The sequence below is a fragment of the Grammomys surdaster genome, unplaced genomic scaffold (genome assembly GCF_004785775.1).
Source record: "Grammomys surdaster isolate TR1022 unplaced genomic scaffold, NIH_TR_1.0 211, whole genome shotgun sequence".
NCBI lineage: Eukaryota > Metazoa > Chordata > Mammalia > Rodentia > Muridae > Grammomys > Grammomys surdaster.
The window spans coordinates 5,774,154-5,795,565 of NW_021604656.1; the positions used below are offsets into that span (position 1 = coordinate 5,774,154).

Consider the following 21,412-nt stretch of genomic DNA (forward strand, 5'->3'; position numbering starts at 1 on the left):
CCCCTGTCCCTGGCCCCCAACCCCGTGCTGCTTTGGCTAGCAGCAGAGATGAATATTCTTAGTGCTGTTACTCGGTGGAGGGAGACTCAAAGTGAATGCAGAGGAGATGCACTTCGAGAAAGAAAGGGCTGTCACACAGAGACTAGCATTCAGGCACAAGGCGTACACCTCCCCAGTGCAGACTCCTGGGGTCAGTGGTCTCTGGGTGCAGGTGGGAGGGGACACAGATCCTCCTTCTTGGGACCTGCCATCTTTGTGCTGCCAAGGTGGCCAAGAACACAGCCTAGGAAGAGAGTACATACTGCATCCTGACAAAGACAAATGAGGTCGAGCCAGAGGGACGTGGCCCTCCCCTTACAGAAAGCAGGAGCTTATGGAAGCATGAATACAGTGGTGCTCAGCGGAAGCCACACATGACGGTCATGTTTGTGAGACCCTGACACAGGAAAAGCAGCACCAGTGGCTTGTCTGTAACATGCTGGTTTGTCTCACAGCAAAGACCAGCTAGAAGGTGAAACAGAACATGGTCCCTCCCCCTAAGCCGGGTGTAGATAGGAGTTCAAGGCTAGCCTCAGCTACATAGCAAGTTCAAAGCCGGCTTGGACTACATGAGGCCCTATCTCAAGAAACCCAACCAAGCCACTGCCCCCAACAACAACAAAATAAACTCCCTTGCTCCCAAACAACTCACTGTGTCAGGAAAACTAAGGTCTGCTCGGATGGTGGACTGTGTCTGGGTTCTGTGGTGTCTTTAGGATGTGGCTGTATGCTTTGTCATAGAGAAATGCTTCCCTCAGAGAGTGAGTATTGGGTGTGAACCACTAACAAACGGACTCTTGGGACAGGCCACAATGCAACTCTGAGGGGAGGTGCACTTAGACCGTGTCAATGACATCATGCTTTGTCTTCTTGTTAGGTCTCTTGGGGATGGAAGCCCAGGTTGGAAACAACCTAACTAAAGCAAACGGCGAGTGCTGAGGGAATCTAGCAATCCAAGGTGGCGCCTCAGTCTGCAGGAGCGGTCTTTCCCGACCACACAAGGCAGTGGGGTTGGAAAGCTTACAACAGTGACTACTACCCCCAGGGAACTCCTAAGGACTGGATAAAGGGGGTCAGGTGCAGGACCACTCAGGGTGATAGGGCACAGTGCAATGCAGGGATTCTCCAGGGTTTCTGCCAACAACCACAGTGTACGAGGCACTCAGTGAGCTGGCTGCTCTGGGGAGATGAACTGAGGGTTTCAGGTTCTCTGCACATGGAAACTGCTGTGACAAGCATGCAGTTTAGAAGGCTCCCTGTGGGCCCACAGACAGGCAAAACGGCTCATGTCACCCCCAGATCCATCCTTTGGCTTTGCCTGTTGCTCCTGGTGACAGGATGCAGTTTAAGGGCACTCGGGCTCCACACCCTGAGCCTGGAGGTTCAGACAGATCCCACTCAAGAGACCACCAAGCCCCAGCAAGGCAGAGGCTGAAGGAATTCTGGGGGAAGCACCAGGAAGAGGGATGCCAGGCTAATGCCTGGGCAGTGTTCTGGGACAACAGAGAAGTGTCCTCAGAAGCAGGTGGGTCACCACCAGATGTGAGCCCTCAGCCAGGCAGACTGTTCTCTTATCTGTAAAATTTGCCAGAATCTGGAGGAGCCTGTTTCCACATGTCCTTTGGGGTCAGCTCAAGGTCCGCTTAGATCCTGAAGAGATGATTATAGCTCAGAGGGATGCCCAGACACGGAGCACAGCTGGTCCAGAGTACCCAGCTACCAAAAGAAGAGTCTTCTCAGTCCCCTGCTGTCCCCCAGCCCTTGTCAGGTGCCTATGTGCCTTTCCTCGATGAATACTTGAATAAGTAGCATGGAGCTTTTCTCTCAGTGACAAGAGACAGCGAGCACAGCTTTCCAAGGTCACCTCTAGCCTGAGGCTGACAAGCAGCCAATCTCTGTCACTGCAGCAGAGGTTTGTGGGAGATTTAAGGATGGATGGATGGAGGCTGAGATGCTGGTAGGCAGATGGGAGAGGGCTACTAGGCTGACTGTGATTCATCTGGGTGCAGGGCATTCGCCTAGGCTGACTGTGATTCATCTGGGTGCAGGGCATTCGCCTAGGCTGACTGATTCATCTGGGTGCAGGGCATTCACCTAGGCTGACTGTGATTCATCTGGGTCCTGGGCATTCGCCTGCAATCATCCTTCCTTTATCTCCGTAGCTGGTTCCGCCCAACACTGAATTTCTATAAAGCAATTCCTATCTTTTCAGTGACAGAGAAGCTGAGAAGCGGGAGCCTTCCGCTGGCCAGAGGACTTAAGACTGTAAAATAGCTCAGAGCAGATCAAACTGGGCATCTCCATTCTGTGCACGATTAAACTCAAGACCTGCCCGTTGCCAATTTTGAGCTCATGTCATCTGATAAAATGGTACGTGCTTTGAAGGCTGAACTGTTTCTTAATTGTACAATTAAATCCTCTCCACTGCACAGCTGGCTTTTGAAAACCAGATGAGGAGATTCAGCTAGAGACCTGTGTCAGGGAGATGCCAGGTCTGTAAAGGTTCCCCATGGGAAGGCAGCCCCAGGGGCATAGTGCCTTCTCACGTCAGTCCGAAGGGATACCCAGGACAACACCACATTACAGCCAGGAGAGATCACTCCTGTAGGGAGTAGAAGGCAGGGGAAGGATGCCCTAACAGCTAACCTACTGCTCGGGAGCCGGTTCAAACTGGAACAAAGATTTAGCCCAGGTTTCCAGAAGGGATGCAGGGATTGCAGACATAGGGGCTTTACAGAATTCTGTAGCATCCATCTGGGCAGACTGCCAGTCTAAGGATGGGTGTACAGGGGATGATCTTGGGATCTACCTGGCCACCACTGGGCATCATAGAGGGGCTGTTCCTTTCTCTGAACACCCCTCTTAGTCTTAGGTCCTGCTGGCTGTGTGTCCAGACTGTGTGTTGCCTGCGTCTGGTTTTCTCCACCGCCCACTCACACAGCCCAACTATAACCACCAGTCCTTCCATCTGAACCTGCACACGTGTCCTCCTTACTGGTGTCTTGCCTGATGACTGAAGCTGAATACAGTCTTCTTGTATCTGCCTCTACAGTTATCCTCCTCTCCTGGACCTTCTTAGAGAGCCCTGCCACTGTCCTTAGAGAGCCCTGCCACAGTGGCAGGGCCCTGCCTTCCTTCTGACTTTATCTTCCTCTCTCCCCTCCAGCAGCTTGAGAACTTTGTGGATGCGTTTTTCTCTACCTGTAAGCTTCTATGGTTGTCTCCTTTTCCTGGCGGAGGTCTTGGCCAACTCTCCTCTCTGTGAAGACACCCCTCTAGCCAAACCTTCCTGGTTTTCTCCAGGTTTTATCTCATTCTTTGTTTCTTGGAACTTCTATCAGTTTGATGCCATATGCTATCTATATAGGGGTTTGTCATTTGTCAACCCCCTTAAGTGGCCTGGTGGTGCCACTAAGGTACTTTCTGTCTCCTGGGTAAATGGTACAGTGCCTGCCATACAGCAGGTGCTCTGAAGGGAGCTGAGCTCTCTCTGCTCACACACAGCAATGAGACTGGGTGGCTCTACCTCTGCCCACACTTAGGTAAGGGTAGTTACCTGGTATCTGGTGGGCTTGCTGAAGGTGCTGTTTGCTGTCAGGTTTTCAGAATTCCTCATGCCGGCCTGGTAGCGAGTCTTCTGGAACAAAGAAAGAAAAATACATACATACACATGCATGCAGGACTTGAGAATATCTACATACAAGGCCAGCCTGTAGGGGACCTTCTGGAAACAGATTTAGAAATGGCTTGGCTTTCTAGAGTGTTGCTCTTGGGAACTGAGTTGCTATAGGGTTGTCATGGTTGGTCCATTTGGTCAAGGAAGCCCTGAGTTTTTTGTCTTTCTTCTAGAACTCCTCAAAGGTTCTGCTGTGCAATGAGGAATGAGACCACAGAAGCAAGAGAGACTGGGCAGGGAATTCCGTTCTCAGATCATCCTCTGGGTTCTTTATATGAAAAGCTATTCTATTTCCACACGCCCTAGGACAGCGGCTCTCAACCTGTGTCAAGCCACGCTTTCCCAGGGTCACCTAAGACCATCTGCCTATCAGATATTTACAGTATGATTCATAACAATAGCAAAATTACAGCTATGAAGTAGCAGTGAAAATAATTTTATGGTTGGGGGTCACCACAACGTGAGGAACTGTATTGAAGGGTTATAGCATTGGGAATGTTGAGAGCAGCTGTGTTAGGGAGTTCTTCTCGGCTGGGGTCATGTCTTTCTAGGCAGCAGGCAGTTTGTTGAACTCAAAGCGTCTCTCTAAGGGATTTGGGGACATTTTGCTTGGTGGTGCTTTGCTGAGGTGCCTGGTAGATTCTGCAAGGCAATGGCCCCTTACAGCTCTCAGCTCGCTGGCGTTTTTTTTTTTTTTGTTAGAAGGAAGGAGTCAAACACAGCCTCCCCTTGTACATGCCCCTGCGCCCCCGCCTCTCCCTACCGTTTCTCACCCCTCAGACCAGATGCTACCTACCCTGAATCTGGAGCTGAGCATGCCCATCTCCAGGTCGTTTTCACAGCGTTTGGCCTTAGATTTGCAGAGCTTTATGAGGGACATCTTGATTCTCATTATGAGATAATAAAAGGATTTAGGACTGGGCACCAGGTTGAAGGGAGCAGGGAGAGTTCTTCCTTCATCAAAGTAAGAAAGCCAGAGCTTCGCGCGGGCAAATTTCCACTCCACGTCCGCGTCTTCCTGAGAAACAAGGGAAGAGTCACACGTGTCAGAGGTCACGATGACTTCTGAGCGCAGTGAGAGCAGGGCCGAGAGAATTCTACAGCGGCAGCACGGATCTCTGGGCAGGACTGGCAGGCTGCGCATGCTTACCCGATGGCTCAGGGCACTGGTGTGCTCTAAGGCCTTATGCATACGCCACTCTTAAAGCTCTCCCCTGCCTTGGTCTTCCTGGAGGAAAAGGCTGGCCAGTGCTGTGCCCTGCTCCCCACGCGCTCCACTGGTGCCTTTGCCAGTGGCTCCCACTTGCAGCTCGTAAGAACTGTCTTCACTGAAGCTTCATCCTTCTGGTCCCCACTTTACACATCTGGCTACCACAGCTTGGTGTTAGCTGTCTCTTTTGGGAGTGTCTCCCAGCAATGCATTGTGAACCTGAGGTGAGCCTCTTAGGAAAGCTGACATTTTCTACGCCCTACTGTAAACAAAAGAACAGGTAAAATGGACTTCACTGATGTATCTGATTTAATTGAGCTAACGGGTTGCCATGTCAACAAGTCAATGTTACAAAACTTAGGGCTGGGGTGTAGCTTGGTGCTACGGCACATGCTCAGAATGTACAAAGCCCCGGGTTCAGTACCTAGCATCACACACAAAAAGTTACTGAGATTTTTTTTTTCTTTGCACATTAGACTTTTGAGGTCCAGTGTGAATTTTACACAAACAAAATGCCTTAGTCTGGGCTAGCTTCCTACCAATTGTGCCACGGACAAGTGTGTCTCTTAGTAGTCAGAGCGACAGCAGGGAATTTGAGGAAGGCTAGCCTGTGGAACACAACATACAAAACCCAACTGTAGCCTGTAGGATGCGCTCCAGCCACTTCCCCTTCACTGGTTCTGGGCTTAGATTAAATGCAAGTCTTGGGTCTTCTGAGTCAGTGTCAAGTCCGGAACGCTGGGTGGCCCTGGCAGGTGAAGCTCAGTTGTCTTCTATGCGCAGGCTCCCTGGAGCCTCTTAGGACAGGAGGGCAGCCAGTCCCAGGTCAGGAAATGGGTAAGGGTGCATAAGATTTTTTTCTTTTCAAACTTTGATTTTTTATTGTGTATATTTCCATTCATCTGAGGAAGCCTGGGGATGGGGTTTAGAACCATACACATCTGATTTCAAAGTTTTATTAACTATAGACTTGGGCTTATGAATCCATGCAGTATGGGTAACATTGCCTCCTGCACGTTCTGAGGCAGGCATCAAGTGCATGTCTGTTTGCCCAGGTGCTGGCTACAAGCCAGGGCACTTGTGAGCCCATCACAGATGTGCCCCTGTGAGCCTTCTGGGATGGAGCCCTGGGGGGTCAGCCCATAGCCAGCAGGAGGCCCTTTGCTTTCCATTGGGAAGGTTCTACATTTGAGTTGCCTGCACTGGAACGTGACACATGGGGTCTTGTAGATGAGGGCCTCTGTGAACAGGGGTCACTCCTGGTAACACAGGAAGATGGGAAACCAGAGGAAAAAGTGTGATGTACTCATAGGAACATTGGAACCTGCATGGGTTCAAATCCTGGCCATGGTCCTTGTGAGTTGTGACTATGGCATCTGACTTAGCAATTCTGGACCTCAGTTACCTCATTTATAAAATGGGAATATAAACTAATTACCTTCTTCAGAGGTGACTAGAAGAAGTAAAGGGACTATATGTCCATAAAAGACACATAACCATGCCAGACACTGACAAGAAAGATTGTCCATCTCCTCGGCTGGGATGGGGCTCATTGTGAGCTTCCTGACACAGAGGGAGCATTCTACCCTGTGCTTTCTGGCCTGTGCTCAGGAGAAGGCATATCTTTTGGATAACACAGTCTGGCCAATGGCATGGTCTGATCAATCACTCATCAGCCCACCTTGTGGCTGACCTAGAGATAGCTAGAGATAGGTGTACGCGCTGAGAGAGGATCTTGTGCTGGGGTTGGTCTAACTGGGGGCTCAAAGTCTGTTCCACAGCTGATATTAGAGCTAAGTAGTTCTCAGCCAGCCTGAGGGGGTGAGGTGGAATGGAGAGGAGGGTGAGAGTCATTAGTGGGAGAGGTACTGAGCGGTGTGAACCACTGAGCGGTGTGAGCCACTGAGTGGCGAAGAGCCATGGCAGGCCAGTCAAAGGGTTTTCTCAGTTTTAAAACTATTTGTTTTAATTGTTTAAACACTGACACAAAAGGCTAGGTGGAGGGCTGGAGGGCCAGGATCCCGACAGGCATGGCGGCAACGTACAGTGGCTCCTGAGAGGGCCATGACTGTCCCAGATGGAGGAGGTGGAGAGGGATGCGGTGTCAGGGGTGGGCGGGCGAGCCCGTGGATTCTGACAGGAAGTGCTCACCATCCAGTGAATGAATCAGCAAGTGTCCTCATAGAAGGCTTACAAATACTCACTCGTCGGGGCCAATGTGCTCATTAGTACACATGGAGACAGGCAGGCCCAGGCCCTGGCCTGGCCAGGGAGTTGTTCAGGGCCTAGAGGGGAGGGGTCAGGCTACTGTGTTCTGCCCACCTCAGATATTATCCTGAGCTATGAGCTCTGGGTTTGCCTAGCCCTATACCAAGTAGGCCCCACTTAGCCAACCTCCCCATGCCAAGGCAAAGTTAACCAAAGCTCCATATGTTTGTTTAAAACCTCTGAGTGGGAAATACTAAGACCCAGGGGTTTTCTTCAAGTACTATTTGTTTTTTCTTATACTTAGCGAAAATGAGGCCCAGCAGGATAGAAGGGCAATAGCTTATTTGCATAGGAAACCAAAACACATAAAAATGTTTAAGATGGCACTGGCTCATCCTTCCGGTGTGTGCTGCATTCTCCAGGGAGTGGGGTGGGTGGGGTGGTGAGGGGACAGGCAGCTGATGCCTCAGGCCCAGCCCACTTCCTTTTCCCTTGTTTTAAGACACTCTGTCTTAAAACATGCAAGTCTATGGTCTGGAATGATCTCTCTGGCAGAGTATACTACGTACGGGCTGAGTGACCTTACAAACTATCCACTGTAGCCCTAACCCCACCGGTGGGTCCGGGATGTGAATGGATCTGCGGGCAGAACCTTTTAAAAAGGTGCTTGACATCAGATGAGGCTACACGGACAGAGAGATCGAGCAGATTGGCAGAAAGGCCATGGAAGAACAAGGCTGGGAGGCTGCTCTCTGTGTGCCCAGGAGGGCAGCAGCCTCATGGGGAACCAATTTGCCTGACATCTTGTTCTTCTGGCCCCTACTACTATAAGAAAATAAATGCCTGACGTTTAAGCTACACAGTCTAAAAAATAAAATTCATATTGAATTAAGTTTTTTATTTTCCTATATGAAAAATATGGATGTAATAGTTTCCTACTATTACTACTGAAGTGTAGGGTTCGCCAGCATGTGTGACAGGCTCTGACCGAGCCTGCTGTCTACCTCCAGCTCCCTGCCCCACAGGACTGTGGTCCCATCCTTGGCATCCTTTCCTATCTGATTCTCCTGGTGCTTACATGTGTGTCATCACATTCACAGGAGATTTGCCTGCTTGTATTTGGAGGAATACAACTTGCCTTTTTCATTTAATAACAGCTGAGGAATTTCTCCCTAACTTACAAAGCATAAGCTGAAAGGGACCCAGTCCATCACCTTTCCCCATAGTTCTTCCTAAGAGGCAGGCATCCCAATGGGGCATCTCTTTTTCCTCTTAAAAAAAAAAAAGTGTGTGTGTGTATAAGGTATGTGCACAGGGGAGTGCAGGTACCAACGGAAGATGGTACTACAGGAAGATAGTATAAGATCCCCTGGGTACCGGGAACTGAACTCTGGTCCTCTGCAAGAGCGATCCACACTCTTAACCCTGAGCCATCTCTTCAGCTCCAGCCGTAACTTTCCCATGGTCTCAAGGCATTTCTTGAGAAGGTGGAACTGAGATATGGCTTTGCAAATGCTACCACTGAGCTGCACCCCAACTTCTTTATTTTTAAGGCTTCTCCTTTCTCCCTCCTTTCCACCTCCCCCCTTTTCCATTACTGGGGATCACACCCAAGCCCTTGCACATGCTGGGTGAGTGCTCTGGGCCTCAATCCAGCTTGTGTACTTCCTGTTATCTTTCCGGCAAAGCAGTTTTCATCTTTAAGTGGCCCCAAGCTTCTCAGTCGGTCTCTTTTGCTTTGCATCTTCTGTGCCTGTTGGCATTGACCCCAGAACATGGCGATGTGTTGATTACCTTACCTGGCTTTTAAACACTAAAATGTTACTTATTACTGTGTGTGTGACAAGAGAATGTGTGTGCTATGGAACACATGTGGAGGGCAAGAGGTGACTTCGTGGGGTTGGTTTTTTCTTTCCTCTTTTATGTGGGTTCTGAGGACTGAATCCTGGTTGTCAGAAACTCCACAGCAAGAACCTTTACATGCTAAGCCATCTCATCACCCCTTACCTGGTTTTGTTTGTTTGCTTATTTTTGCCTATGTGTACGTAGGGGGTGTGCATGCGTGGATCTAAGAGTGTGCATGCCCATGTGTGTGCATGTAGACGCCATGATTTGATGTTGGGCACCTTCCTCCACTTTCCACTGTATTGGAGGGATAGCCTCTCTCACTGACTCTGGGGCTCACTGAGCAGGCTAGGCTAGTGGGCCTGAGAGCTCCCAAGAGCCTGCTGTTTTTTGCTTCCCAGAGCTAGGATTACAAGCATATGGTGCCATAGCTAGCATTTTACATAGGTTCTGGGGACCAGATTCCAGTTCCCATGCTTGCTAAGCAGCTAAGCGTGCACTTTAACCCATGAGCTATCTCTCCATCCCATTCTCTCTCTTTCTCCCGCCCTCCCTCCCTCCCTCCCCCCCCCCGTCATTGGCCTATGAGATCTTTGGGTGCAGGGACTTGTCTGCATCATCAATGTAGTATTGGCTCGGCACACAGTAGGCTCTTAATAAGAAGCACAGGACAGGCACAAGGGGGATGGGCATACAGCCACTGTGACGTGCCATGGGCAGCCATCACCTGTCTGAATGATGCACGATCCTGGTTCCTTCTGCTTTCACTAGGCTTTCCCATGTGGTGGCGGCAGCAGGGCTATGTGGCTGACCGATAGAAAATGTGGTCCAGGAAGAGTGTCTGTCACCGTCTTAGCTTCACACGTGAGGGTGCATGTGCTTTACCTATGAGGGCGCATGCGCGTCTGATGTCCCCATCCTCTTCGAGGCAGTGCTATGGCTGACCAAGGAGAGACGGCTCTGAGCTGGCTTACCTCGATTTCCTGATAGGAGTTGTTGATCATGGCTATCAGCATGTTGAGCAGCACAACCACCATGGTGACGTTGTAAACCCCGTAGAGCACGTAGCCGATATTCTCGATGAACTTGTGGTCGTACTTCAGCACCACCGAGATGACCTCAGACAAGCCGAATATGGACCAAAACAAGGTTTTAAAGCTTTCTTCAACTCTACGAGGAAGCAGACAGGCCTTTCAAGCACCCTGAACTAGTTCACACTTTTAAAATTAAAGCTGCCCTTTCATTACCAGGCTTTAACAGTCTGACACCCCACCCCAGAATGGGCCTGGAGTGGGCTGCTGACGCCTACACTCTGAAACAATTGAGCTACTCAGATTTCTAAGAAGACTTGGGAAGACTCTCACATGGCGATTTCTTCCGTTTTAAATTCAATTTTGCTGGGACTCCTGGCTGGGATTTTTTTTTTTAATCCCACTGTAATTAATCAGACATCAAATTAAACACAGGGCAAATGTTTGCTTTTGAGCCTCAGGAGAGTTCATTGCCCCTTCAGTGGACTCTCAAACAGCTTTTCTTAGGCTACACGGCCTGACCAGGACCTGTGTTCAACAGACTGAGCTGGCATTGCTACCTGGCACTGGTGGGCCTCAGGACACCTGGTAGCACACCTGGTAGCAAGTTCGTGTTTATCCTCGCTGCCTGAGACCAATCACATAAAGACCTCTCAGCCAGGGAGGGTTGGTTGGAAAGAAGGCTGAGGAAAACGTTCGCATGTTCTAGTTCTGCAGGTGCCGCATCTGGTGGATGCTGTAGACGTGTGGTGAGTGGTCCAGGGGAAGCCTGGCTGTTAGCAGGCTGCTCTTTGACCCTTTGAAATTACTGAATACAGTGGTTTCAGTCCCCAAGCACATTTCCCGGTCCTAACCTTCTGGCTATGAATTTGTATCAGGCTTATTACATAATATCCAATCAAAAAGCTGGATTGTGGTTGGTCGGCTTAGAAGATGCCTGTGTGGCAGGGGCATGAAGTTCAACTTTCTCGCATCCAAATTTTCAGTGTCATGATAAGACAGGACTCCCCCCTCACCCCTTAACATTTCAGATTTTCAACACTCACCCACAAATGGCCAGGATTAACTAGAGCTCACCCATCCCATCAGTGTTTCTCAAGCACTGAGATTTATTTGAGAAAACGTACAAAAATGTTAGTTTTGCAACTCGGGCTAAAAATCTACTCTTGACTTGCATGAATTTACAGTTCTCCTCATGTGAGAATATGGGGGTGCCTGTGTGTGGGGGTGGTGGCTGATGTGCACAGCAGCTGTATGGCTCGTTCCCTGTGTATCTCAGTCTGAGAGGCTGGTATCCAGCTGGTATTGCTTGCCCTTCATTTCCTTTGAAGCTGTGAGTTTGTAACATTTAATCAGGAACTCACTAGCAGGGCTTTGTTTGTTCGCTTGCTTGCTTCCTTGCTTGTTTTTGAGACAGGGTCTCACTATGTAGCTTTGGCTGGCCTGGAGCTCACTATGTAGATTAGGCTGGCTTTGAACTCAAACAGAGCTGTCTGCCTATGCCTCTGCCTTCAGAGGGCTGGGATTAAAGGCGTGCATCACTTTTTGAAGACTGGGTACAAGCCATTACTGCAGAGCTCTGGCTCCCACTGCTGTTCTAGAAAGGGAAAATGGTTTCCTTATAGAAGATGTGAATCCATTTTACGTGAAAACATGGTGTTCACTGTGTGGAAGATTTACAGAGGTATCATCTCCCATCACAAAGGAATTATTCTGTTATCTCTTTACGGAAAGGAACTGTGGCATAGACAGTCCCAAGCCACGGGATGACGAGCTCCAGATCCTAACCTCGTAGAAGCCGGCAGCTCTTCATCTCTGGCACAGCTGTTCCCTTCCCCACAGGATCCAGCAAAAAGTGGCAAGCACTTGTCCTGAACAATGGAAACAGTGGCTAATACCCATGGCACCGAGATGTTCCACCCAAATTCCCTTTCCGTTCCTTACCCTAGACCCACAGGTCTCTGGCTGATACCACTGAGGTCACAGGGAACACAGGAGGGGTCAGCCCACTCCATTGGTTTTAGTTGGGGAAGATGGGCTCAGGTCCAGCATGCATTGCTTCTTACTGTGGAGTTTGCCTCTGAGCCCTCATTTATTTCCAGTTCCTTCTTAGGCATTCTGTGTTTGTAATCAGGAGGCAGGGCAGGCCTGGTAAGCAGATCACACTTTGGTAAACCTGTGTTTGCAGCAGGGTCTCTAAAGTGACACGACCCCATTTCAGACAGCTAGTGCTGCATGCTCGTTTGATATCATTCTCCTATGCCAGGGGGAGCCTCTGAACCTCCCTCCACTTAGCCTCATTTCCCAAAGCATGATTACAAGAGGCCCAGACTCAGATTGCTAGAGGGATAAACACTCATTCCTGATTGGCTAGGAAAGGGTCTTAGCCAGACTGCAACAGCCTCTTCCAGGCTCTTGAGGAGAGGTCTGTGGCTCTTTCTCCTCTTTATAGGAGGTAGAATGAGCTGAAGCAACAGACCCTCTTTCAGAGTAAAGGTGGGCTGACTAACCAAGTCAGGGTAGTGAGACCTCCAGTCAGTCTCTGGGCTTTGTATCTGGAGCCAGCCCACTCCATAGGAACGTTCAGTGTACTAGCTATGAACAGACTAGTGTTTGCTATTTGTATTGGCAGAGGAGATTTTATTGGCTGACATCTGACATGCAAGATTACCTAGGCTAAGCTGTTAGTGACATCATGTTTTGTCTAGACTAACACAATGTGAATAGGTAAGATCTGAGTGGAATTGAAGAGTTAAAATTAGAAAAATTACTTATGACGAAAATGAGCATACAATGTTGCTGAGAATTTACTAGATGGTCTAGGCTTGGGGAAAGTTTAAAAAACTATTAATACAGATACCAAGAGATCCAACCAGAGAAATTAGCTCCTGAATGTCAAAAGCATAGTAAGCCACAGACCGGTGGTAGGAAAAGGACTTGAATGTGCAAACATTAGCAGATACACTAAGAACGTTTCCCATCGATTTGATCAAATTCCCCAAAAGAAACAGCTTAAGGTAGGAAGATTGTATCTCCTGGTGGCGATATTACAGTGGCAAGAGAGTGAGGCTGCTTGCCCAGGCCTCAGGGGTTAGGAGGCCGACAGGGCCTCAGATGAAGCCCAGGCGAGACCACAACTGATAGAGCCTTTCTTCAGTGACACATTTCTCCAACGAGGCACAACTCCCTCAAGGTCCCATAACCCACCCACACGGACACATGTGCCTGTGGGTGGGGCGTATTCAAACTCAAACTATACAGACAACACATCCAGACTGACTTTTAACTCAATACTAGCCAAAGCTGGTGGCCTTGAACTTGATCCTTCTGCCTCCACCCTCCAAGTACAGGGATCACAGGTTTGTGACAACATACTTGGCTTCATAAACACTTCTATGAATCAGCATGCAAACAACAGACATTCTAAGAAAAAAAAGTGTGTGTGCGTTGGGGAACCGTCAACGCCCAATGTATGCTTCGTAGTCAATTCGAGATGCGGGCTACTGTCTTCTAGTCTAGGGTATGACAGGAATAAAATAATTAAAGAAACTCAGTCTCACTGCCCTCAGTGGGAGAAAACTGTATTACCTACATCTTGGGAGCCTGCATAATATATTCTTAGAAAGGAAGCCGGGCTTAGAATCAAGTCAGTAGGACATCACTGATGCCAAGGGCTCAGGCCTGGAGCTAACCCCAATGTCCTGGGAGGTGTCCCCCAGCCTGCAATGGTGTCTTTATCACCATCCTCTGCCTAGCCTGGCCTTAAACTAATGGCCATCCTTCTGCCTCAGCTCCTGAGCACTGGCATTGTAGGTTTGAGCCCTTGAACCCAATCGTTGCCTAGACTTTGCAGAAGCCACAAGACCCAGGGCAGAGGGAGCAAAAGAAAGGTCTACCCTTCTCAGTATCTGGAGTTGTCCTTCAGGAAGAAAGATTCTGGGCTGGTTTAACTGGTGTCTATCACAAAACTAATCACAAAGGCCCCCATTGGCAGCTGGCTGCTGTAGGGACACATCTGGGGTTCCCTATTGTCGAAGGCTGCAGCTACTGGCTCCCTGTCTTCTCCCACCCCACTAGCTGTGCTGTTTCCTAGGTCTTCAGCTGTGTCTTCCACAGAAGGCGTCACAGAGACAGGTGGAACAAGCAGAGATCCCTGCCGGGACCCAAATCTCCTCAGGACACATACTGGATATGTGTGTGTTTAAACACGTTACAGACCTTGCCAGGGTCTCGGTTTGCTCAACTGTGAAGTGGACATAATGGCACTTAACTGCTCAGTTGCTGGGAAGATTAACTGAGCAACTCATGTAACACATCCAGGAAGAGCAGCATCCTGAATGGCTGCTATCCTTTTGATTCATCTGCTGGTTTGTCGAACTCTGAAGGAAATCTGGTAGACGCTAGCGAGACTGCCGTGAGAGCCAGCTGCTGCTGGATGCTCTGTGCTGGCTGGTAGCAGACGCATCCCCATCAGCTCCAAAGGCCTCCGCCCCGAGAATGAAGGGTAATCAGTTAGGTATTTATCGATTTTCCAGAACAAGCCTCCTTTGCCTTCCTATCTGCCAGATTACCACAGATGCTTGATTTCATGCAAATTATCCTCTGGTTCCTCCAGTTCGTGCTCCCCTTTTTCTTTGTCCTCCCTTTTTGGCTTTTGGCTTGCAGGGGAAGGGACTGAAGTTAGTCAATAGGCCACCCTGGCATGAGAAGTCTTCTTAGCAGCGAGAGTCTGTGAGTGATGCTGAATAGATGTGATTCACCCTTGTCTCCGTGTGTGTGTGTGTGTGTGTGTGTGTGTGTGTGTGTGGCTGATCTGTCATGCAGAAAGCTGGGGCAAGGTAATCAGTCCTCTCCCAGGTCTGTCTCGCCTGGATAATGAGACTTTAATAACAGGTTTCCTGAAGAGGCAGCATGCACGCGCCTCAGAGAACAAACTGATCAACAAGGCGACAGTTTAGGTCGATTGTTATGAAAATTGCTGCTTCTTCAGAATGCCACAAACCCTCCCCACCAGAGCATTCAGTTCAGTTTAGTTACCTAGCCAATGTGCAGCTAGCAAGCTAAAATTAAGCAGGAGGATCAGAGCTCGGAGGGCTGCTCTAAAGGCTCAGAAGACAATAGCTGTGCCCTGCTAGAGTTCTGCTGAAGGACAGCAACACCTGCTTGCCATCCAAGCAGGGTGCTGGAGGAAGAGGATTGGGAGTGAAGGAAGATCTAGTAGGCAGGCTGTTTCTCTAATACTCAGATCTCAGGGACCAAAACCAATCACCATGCCTGACAAGGTTGAGGGGGCACAGTCAAACATCCAAGGGGGTCTATTATTCCTGCCAAGCTCCTAACCCCAGAGTTCCCGCCTCTGCCTCGGAATCACCAGGGTCTATCTTGGGCCCCAAATGAGGAACTGGGATTAGAAACTCCAGAAAAGAGAGGTCCGGCTTGAGGTGAGTGAAATCTATACAGCCTAGCAGATAGACGGAACCCAGCAAGCCCAGTGTGTGGCTATGTCTGAATGGATGAGTCTGTGCTACATGTCCCTTCCTGTTCGCTGGCCTTGCTGTTGACAGCCATCAGAGTGCTGAAGCGAGGGAAGCCTAAGATTGGCTGTTGAGTTTTTGGCCAAATTACAGGCTCCCTAGGTCTTCCCCCCCAGCACCCGCCCTGCCCACTCCTTAGGTATAAGATGGGAAAGCAACAGTCTCTATGGTGCAAGGCTGTTGAGAAGGGCAAGAGAATTCTCATGATGCTGGTGAGGTGCACAAGACAGTTCGCTATGCGTCAACTGTTTGATAAGCAATACTTATGCTAGGTTTGGCAGTTTTTCTTTCATTGTTTCCTTAATAGCAAGTTGTAGCATCCGGGAGGAGGGTAGGAGTCTCTGGAACCTTACAACACACTGGAAATAAAAACGGGTCCAGGTTCTCTCCTTCAGTGGCTGTCAAAGCCCATCACATGGCCAAGGTCTTCAAGACACTGGGCAATTTAGCTCCTCCCACCTGGAAAGATACTCTGTCAATACCTGCTTTCTTCTCACACTGTCTGTCTCTTTGAGAATGAGAGTTTCGATTCAACTTCCACAGCTGGAATGAAATTTTGGTGACTAAAATGGTTAACATGTCCTCTCTGGCAGAGCCTCCACTCAGGGGAGGACCTGAGGTGGTGCTTGAGATACTATGTCATGAAGACAGTCATCAAGGGCCTGTGGACAAAAAACCCAAAATCCAACCTTGGAAGCCAAGCAGCATAAGGCCTGGTTAGTACTTGGATGGTAAGACATTCACCAACGGAGTGTACTTTCTTCCTGTGATTGGGTCTCTTGTCTTAAAACTTGGTCTAGGGATACAGCTAAGTGGGAGAGTGCTTGCCTGGGAGTCTCCAGTGTAGCAAAACAACAGCAACAACAACAACAACAACACATCCCCCCAACCCTTGTCACCTTTTAGTCTGCTGGCGAGGCTTTAACATTTCATGTCACAAATTAACAGGGAAGGCGCATTCCAAGCAAACACCATACAGCAATAGAATACTTGTTCTACAAAGTGTTGTCGGCCTTTAAAAATAGCCCAGGTAAGACTGTCTCTCATGTATTAATGAGCCATGGAAAGATAAGAGTGCTCGTTTATTTGTCTGTTTCTTCGTTTTTTACATCTTACTGAGTGTAGTTGCCCAATCTCTCTGGGTCAGAGCGAGGCTCCACGTCTGACCGTGTGATACCCTGTCAGGTCTCAGAATTTATCTGATGAATTCTCTTATTCATCCAGACACCTTGTATTGGTTATATTGTTAAAGGGTGACGATGATCACCTTGGGAGTATAATGAAGTGTGATTTTAAACTCAGCCCATGGTGCTACTAGATCAGACACACCATGTTCCCGTGCTGGCCAGGATCCTGGCAAACGCCTCGCCTGTGAGGCCAAGCAGGGCGATTCTCTCCCATGTGGCTCATCATGCACTTCAGCACACACTGCACAGATAAAATGGCAGCAGCCAAGGACCTATGTGCCCCAGGGGGCCCTTTCCCTGGCTTCTTGTAACAACAGGCCACTGGTTGACACAATCCAGCCTTAGCCGCCCCACAGGACCCACACACAGCTAGATCCTTGCATCCCTCCTCTGTCCCCACCACCACTACTGCAGCCCCTGCCCCTGCCTCTCCTCTCAGCCTCCTAGCACATCTGGCTCACTTCCCTCTGGAGTGGTTTCAGTCATAGACTTTTCTAGAAGACTGTTTCTACATTCTTACTCATCCTCCAGTCTGCAGCAGCAGGTCTAGGCTGAGTCCGAGTCTCTGTGCTCATCCCTCCACCCTCCACACGACTGTCACAGCATCCTTTCTGAAGCGCCTCTGAGCACATCTTCATCTGAGAGAGGGCTCAGCGGAGATTCACGCCCTCCATCAGGACTTAGAAGACTCTTCACGACGCAGTCTCTTCCAGACTCCCTTGCGTCATCTTTTTCCGTCTCCCACAGGCTCTTGGCTATTTGCAGTTCTTTGAAGATGTGCCGTATGGGCTGGGTGCTCTTCTAGCTTTCTCCTAAGAACCCTCCACTGGATCATCCCTTCTAGGAAGTGTTCCCTGACCCTGCCAATCAGCAGCCAACACTTCCTCCCAGCTGCTGCCCAGACGTCACTTACAATGGTCGCACAGTTCAAAGCTGCTGCTTGTCCACGGCTACTTGTTTGAGAGTACCTGGGCAGGAGTAAATGGAACAGCTCATTAAGGCCAGGGCTGAAGGGCCAAAATAGAACTTGTCACGAAGTGGTTGTCGCATAACTATCCGTTATGACAGAGATACCTGATAGACAGGGAAAAGCTATGGGCTGCAAGCTGAGAGCCAAGCTGTGTGGCACTGTTGGGCTCTCTGACAGGTCTTGTATAGTATGTTAGTCTAAGAATTAGCACCACAGGAGGCGAAGAGACGACCTCCCGCTCAAAGCACACGGATGTAGGGTTCTACTTGAAGCTGGAATGAAGCCGTGGAGAGTGAGGTTCATCTCCATTTCCTGGCTCTGTATCCTGGAGTCCAGTGCCTCCTTGTCTTTAGTGGCGTCTGTGTCTCCATGGAGTGGGTTTAGGAAAGGCTGAGGAGCCACTTGGGGCATGGTGTTTCTCACCATCCCTGTCTCTTATTGTCTTTAAAAGGACAGTGCCGAGACTGAGTTCATGAGGCTCAGGCACCGTAGCAGTATAGGATATGTGGCATTCTGCAGGGTCTCCTTCCTCCGCCCCAGAGCCCCTCAGGATTGCAAGGTGGACCCTCAGGGAGGCAGTGTGTCAGGGTGAGGTGGGTCATAAGAATCTTCCCAGGGCGGAGTGTGGAAATTTCCCATCGTTATCACAGAAAACAAGAGCTTCTAATTTTGCCCAGCGCTTCGAAAGTTCCTTCCATTAAAAGTAATTCCTGGGGAGATAGAACCTAACAGAGGCGCTGTTTTTGATTAGACAGATATCTCCAGTGCTCCTTCCACGGCGCTCTGTAGAAAAGGTTGGCTGGGGTCATTTCTATTTTATTTTCATGAGGACAGAGCCCACCTTTAATCGCCAATCAGGGTTAAGTAGAGAGAGCCAAACTGATGTCCCGGGGAGACAGTGGCCCTTTATGTGTCCTGTGCGAGAGCCTGCTGCTTCTGCTCTCTGCCACTCACGCCTCCGGCCCTGCCTACCTGTGCATCTGAGCAAGTGCGAGGCTGTGCTGTCTGTCTGTGTCAGTACATTCTGTGATGTCCCTAAAATGACTCAACAGCCCAGTGCTCAGGATGTCTTCATTAATCCTCGTGTCCTCATGTACGGAGGGCGCGTATCTTCCCTGCAGTCTCTCCCGGGAGACTTTCGTGAGTGAGCCAAACCTTTTGTCTCTTATTTTTCTATCCCTGTAACAGGAGTGCTAGGATGCTGGTGTTTTCATATAATCTCTACTTGGAATGACTTTGCTTTATGGGATACATGAATCTCAGCAAAGTTGACTATAACTTCATTGACTTCCATTATTTGACATAAATAGATATCGCCTGTGAGAGGACACCCTCCCATTCTTAAAGGAGGCGTGTCCTCAGGCTGTCTCCTCCCTCCTTCTTCATCCATGGTTTGGATACTTAGAGACTCGAAGAGCAAGAGACTGGTCTGAAGGTCCCCTGTCCTCCTTTTTGGCCATTTGCAGTCTTAAACAGGTGGTTTAGAGGCTGCCAGCAGATGTGTTATCTGTCATGTTCAACAGGTCCCAGCTGTGCACGCATGCACAGCCTTGCTCCTCCCTCTCAGGAATCCCCTGCCACAGACGTGCACCTAGACCTTTGAGACACTTTTTGGGTGTGGAGTAGAAGGTTGATATACTAGAAGCATTTATAGGCTCTGACTCAGTCCTGCTGGATCTGCACCTATCTGATGGTCTGCACCAGGAAAAACCTGCCCCTGTGGTGTGACATGCCACCAATGCCACCAAGGATCCAGTGTGCCAGGCTCCTCGCTCTGGAAATGCAGAGCACAGGATGGTACCTGTTGCATCCATGTGCTGATAATGTTGGATAAGATCCATGCTGTGTGTGTACATGTTCCTGTGTCTGTGTGTATATATGTCCATGTGTATGCAAGTGCATGTGTGTGCATGTACACAGGTGTGGAGGACAGACGATAACCTTAGGTATTACTCTCAGGAGTTGTTGACCTTGGTCTTGGAGGCAGGGTCTCTCACCAACCTCAGCTCATGGATTGGGCTAAGATGGCTGTCAGGGGGTCCTGGGGAGTCTATGGCTCTCTGGTTCTGGGTTTGAAGCCCATCACCTCACTTAGGTCTTTTTGATGGGTTCTGGGAATTAAACATAGGTCACCACAAGCCATGCCCCAGCCCTAGACCCAACAAAACAAAACAAAACAAAACAAAACAAAACAAAACAAAACACCTTTCATAATCCTGTATCAAAATCCCAGTGGCTTAAAAGAAGTTATTCTTTGATACTTCATACCTGTGTTTGACACTTTGTGATCTCATTCACCCCTGTTCTCCCTCATGGTCTCTGACCTCAGTTAACTCCAGTTCCTCCTACGAAGACACTCTTCCACATCTTTTCATCTGGTTTGGTTTTCTGTCCTTGGAGTCTAACTGGGACCACTCAGACAAGCATGGATGTAGAGCTGTTTGAGCATGAGATAGTCACGACCCACCCCCAATCCCTGTGTCTATCAAAAGCCTGTCTCCAGGGAGGGGCAGGTGTTCACATAGTGCGCTGGGCCCTGCTCTGCAGCTCCTGTAATTAGAGGCTTAGAGGTGGGGTCAAGAAAGCCTTAGATTCAGCCCCTGCCTCTGGATGACCTTGGGGTCTTCATTCATACCTGGAGATGGACTCATGCAACCCTCTCATGTTCTTCTGCCCCCTGTGAGATCTGCTGGAGGAAATGGGAAGTGGGGAGGGCGAGAGGTCTTTGATTAAGTACTAGAATATCTTGGGAATCTGAACTGAGGGCTGGGGGCTGCAGTCCATACCTTTTCTGCCCAGTTGTCTCAGAATCTGTGTCACGCTCCTCTCTTAGGACAGAACTGACCAAGTTCAGTTAGTTCTGTGAGCTACCCTGGGACCTCATCCTACGTTGGGCAGGACTCCCATGGCAAGGCTCCCTGTAGGAGCAACTGTTGGGAGACCAGCTTTCCCTGAACATGGAAGGTGCTGATGATCAGGTTAAAAGTGAGGGTAAGAAGATTCATGCAGTGTATCTGAATCCAAACACCCTTCCTTATTACTGTGGCTTTTTAAGACCCTGGAAGCAGAGGAGAGGAGCTCTGTCTTAGCCTGCAACTTAGAATCTATAGTGAAACAGCTTCTGTGTGTGTGTGTGTGTGTGTGTGTGTGACTGTGTGTACATGTGTTCAATGTGTGTGTGACTGTGAATGTGTGTGTGAATGTGTGTGTGACTGTGTGTACATGTGTTCAATGTGTGTGTGTGTGACTGTGTGAATGTGTGTGTGACTGTGTGTACATGTGTTCGATGTGTGTGTGTGGTGTGAGTGTATTTATGTGTAGTGTGTGTTGGTGGAAGTGTGTGTGGTGTGTTTGAGAGTATGTGTGTGAGTGTGTATGTATGAGATTGTGTGTCTTTGTGTGTGTCTGTGTGTATGATTGTGTGTGTATGTGTGAGTGTGTATGTGTGACTATGTGTCTTTGTGTGTGAGTGTCTGTATTACTGTATGTGTGATGTGTGTGTGGTGTGAGAGTGTGTGTGTATATGTGTGGGAGTGTATGCACACGCATGCCCGTGTGTTTAGGCAGGTGGCCTGGGACTGCCTGCTTGGGGCACAGTGCTTCAGTGGGGTTTTCTAACTTCATCTCCAGCACAGTGACACTCAATGTGACTCCAGGTCCCCAAACACATACCTCCTTCATTCTCTCAGGGCACTTTTAAGGTCACAGCTGG

At 49.3% G+C, this 21,412-nt stretch overlaps 1 protein-coding gene across 1 annotated transcript in view; it reads right to left on the reverse strand.

The window, feature by feature from the left end:
* Trpc7 (transient receptor potential cation channel subfamily C member 7) overlaps positions 1-21,412 on the reverse strand; it is a 123,082-nt gene that overhangs the window by 5,531 nt on the left and 96,139 nt on the right. The window contains exons 8-10 of the mRNA XM_028772105.1: positions 9,953-10,148; positions 4,512-4,733; positions 3,596-3,676 (exon numbers count right to left, since the gene is read on the reverse strand). Coding sequence (XP_028627938.1) covers positions 3,596-3,676; positions 4,512-4,733; positions 9,953-10,148 — 499 coding nt within the window. The remainder of the gene's footprint in view (positions 1-3,595; positions 3,677-4,511; positions 4,734-9,952; positions 10,149-21,412) is intronic.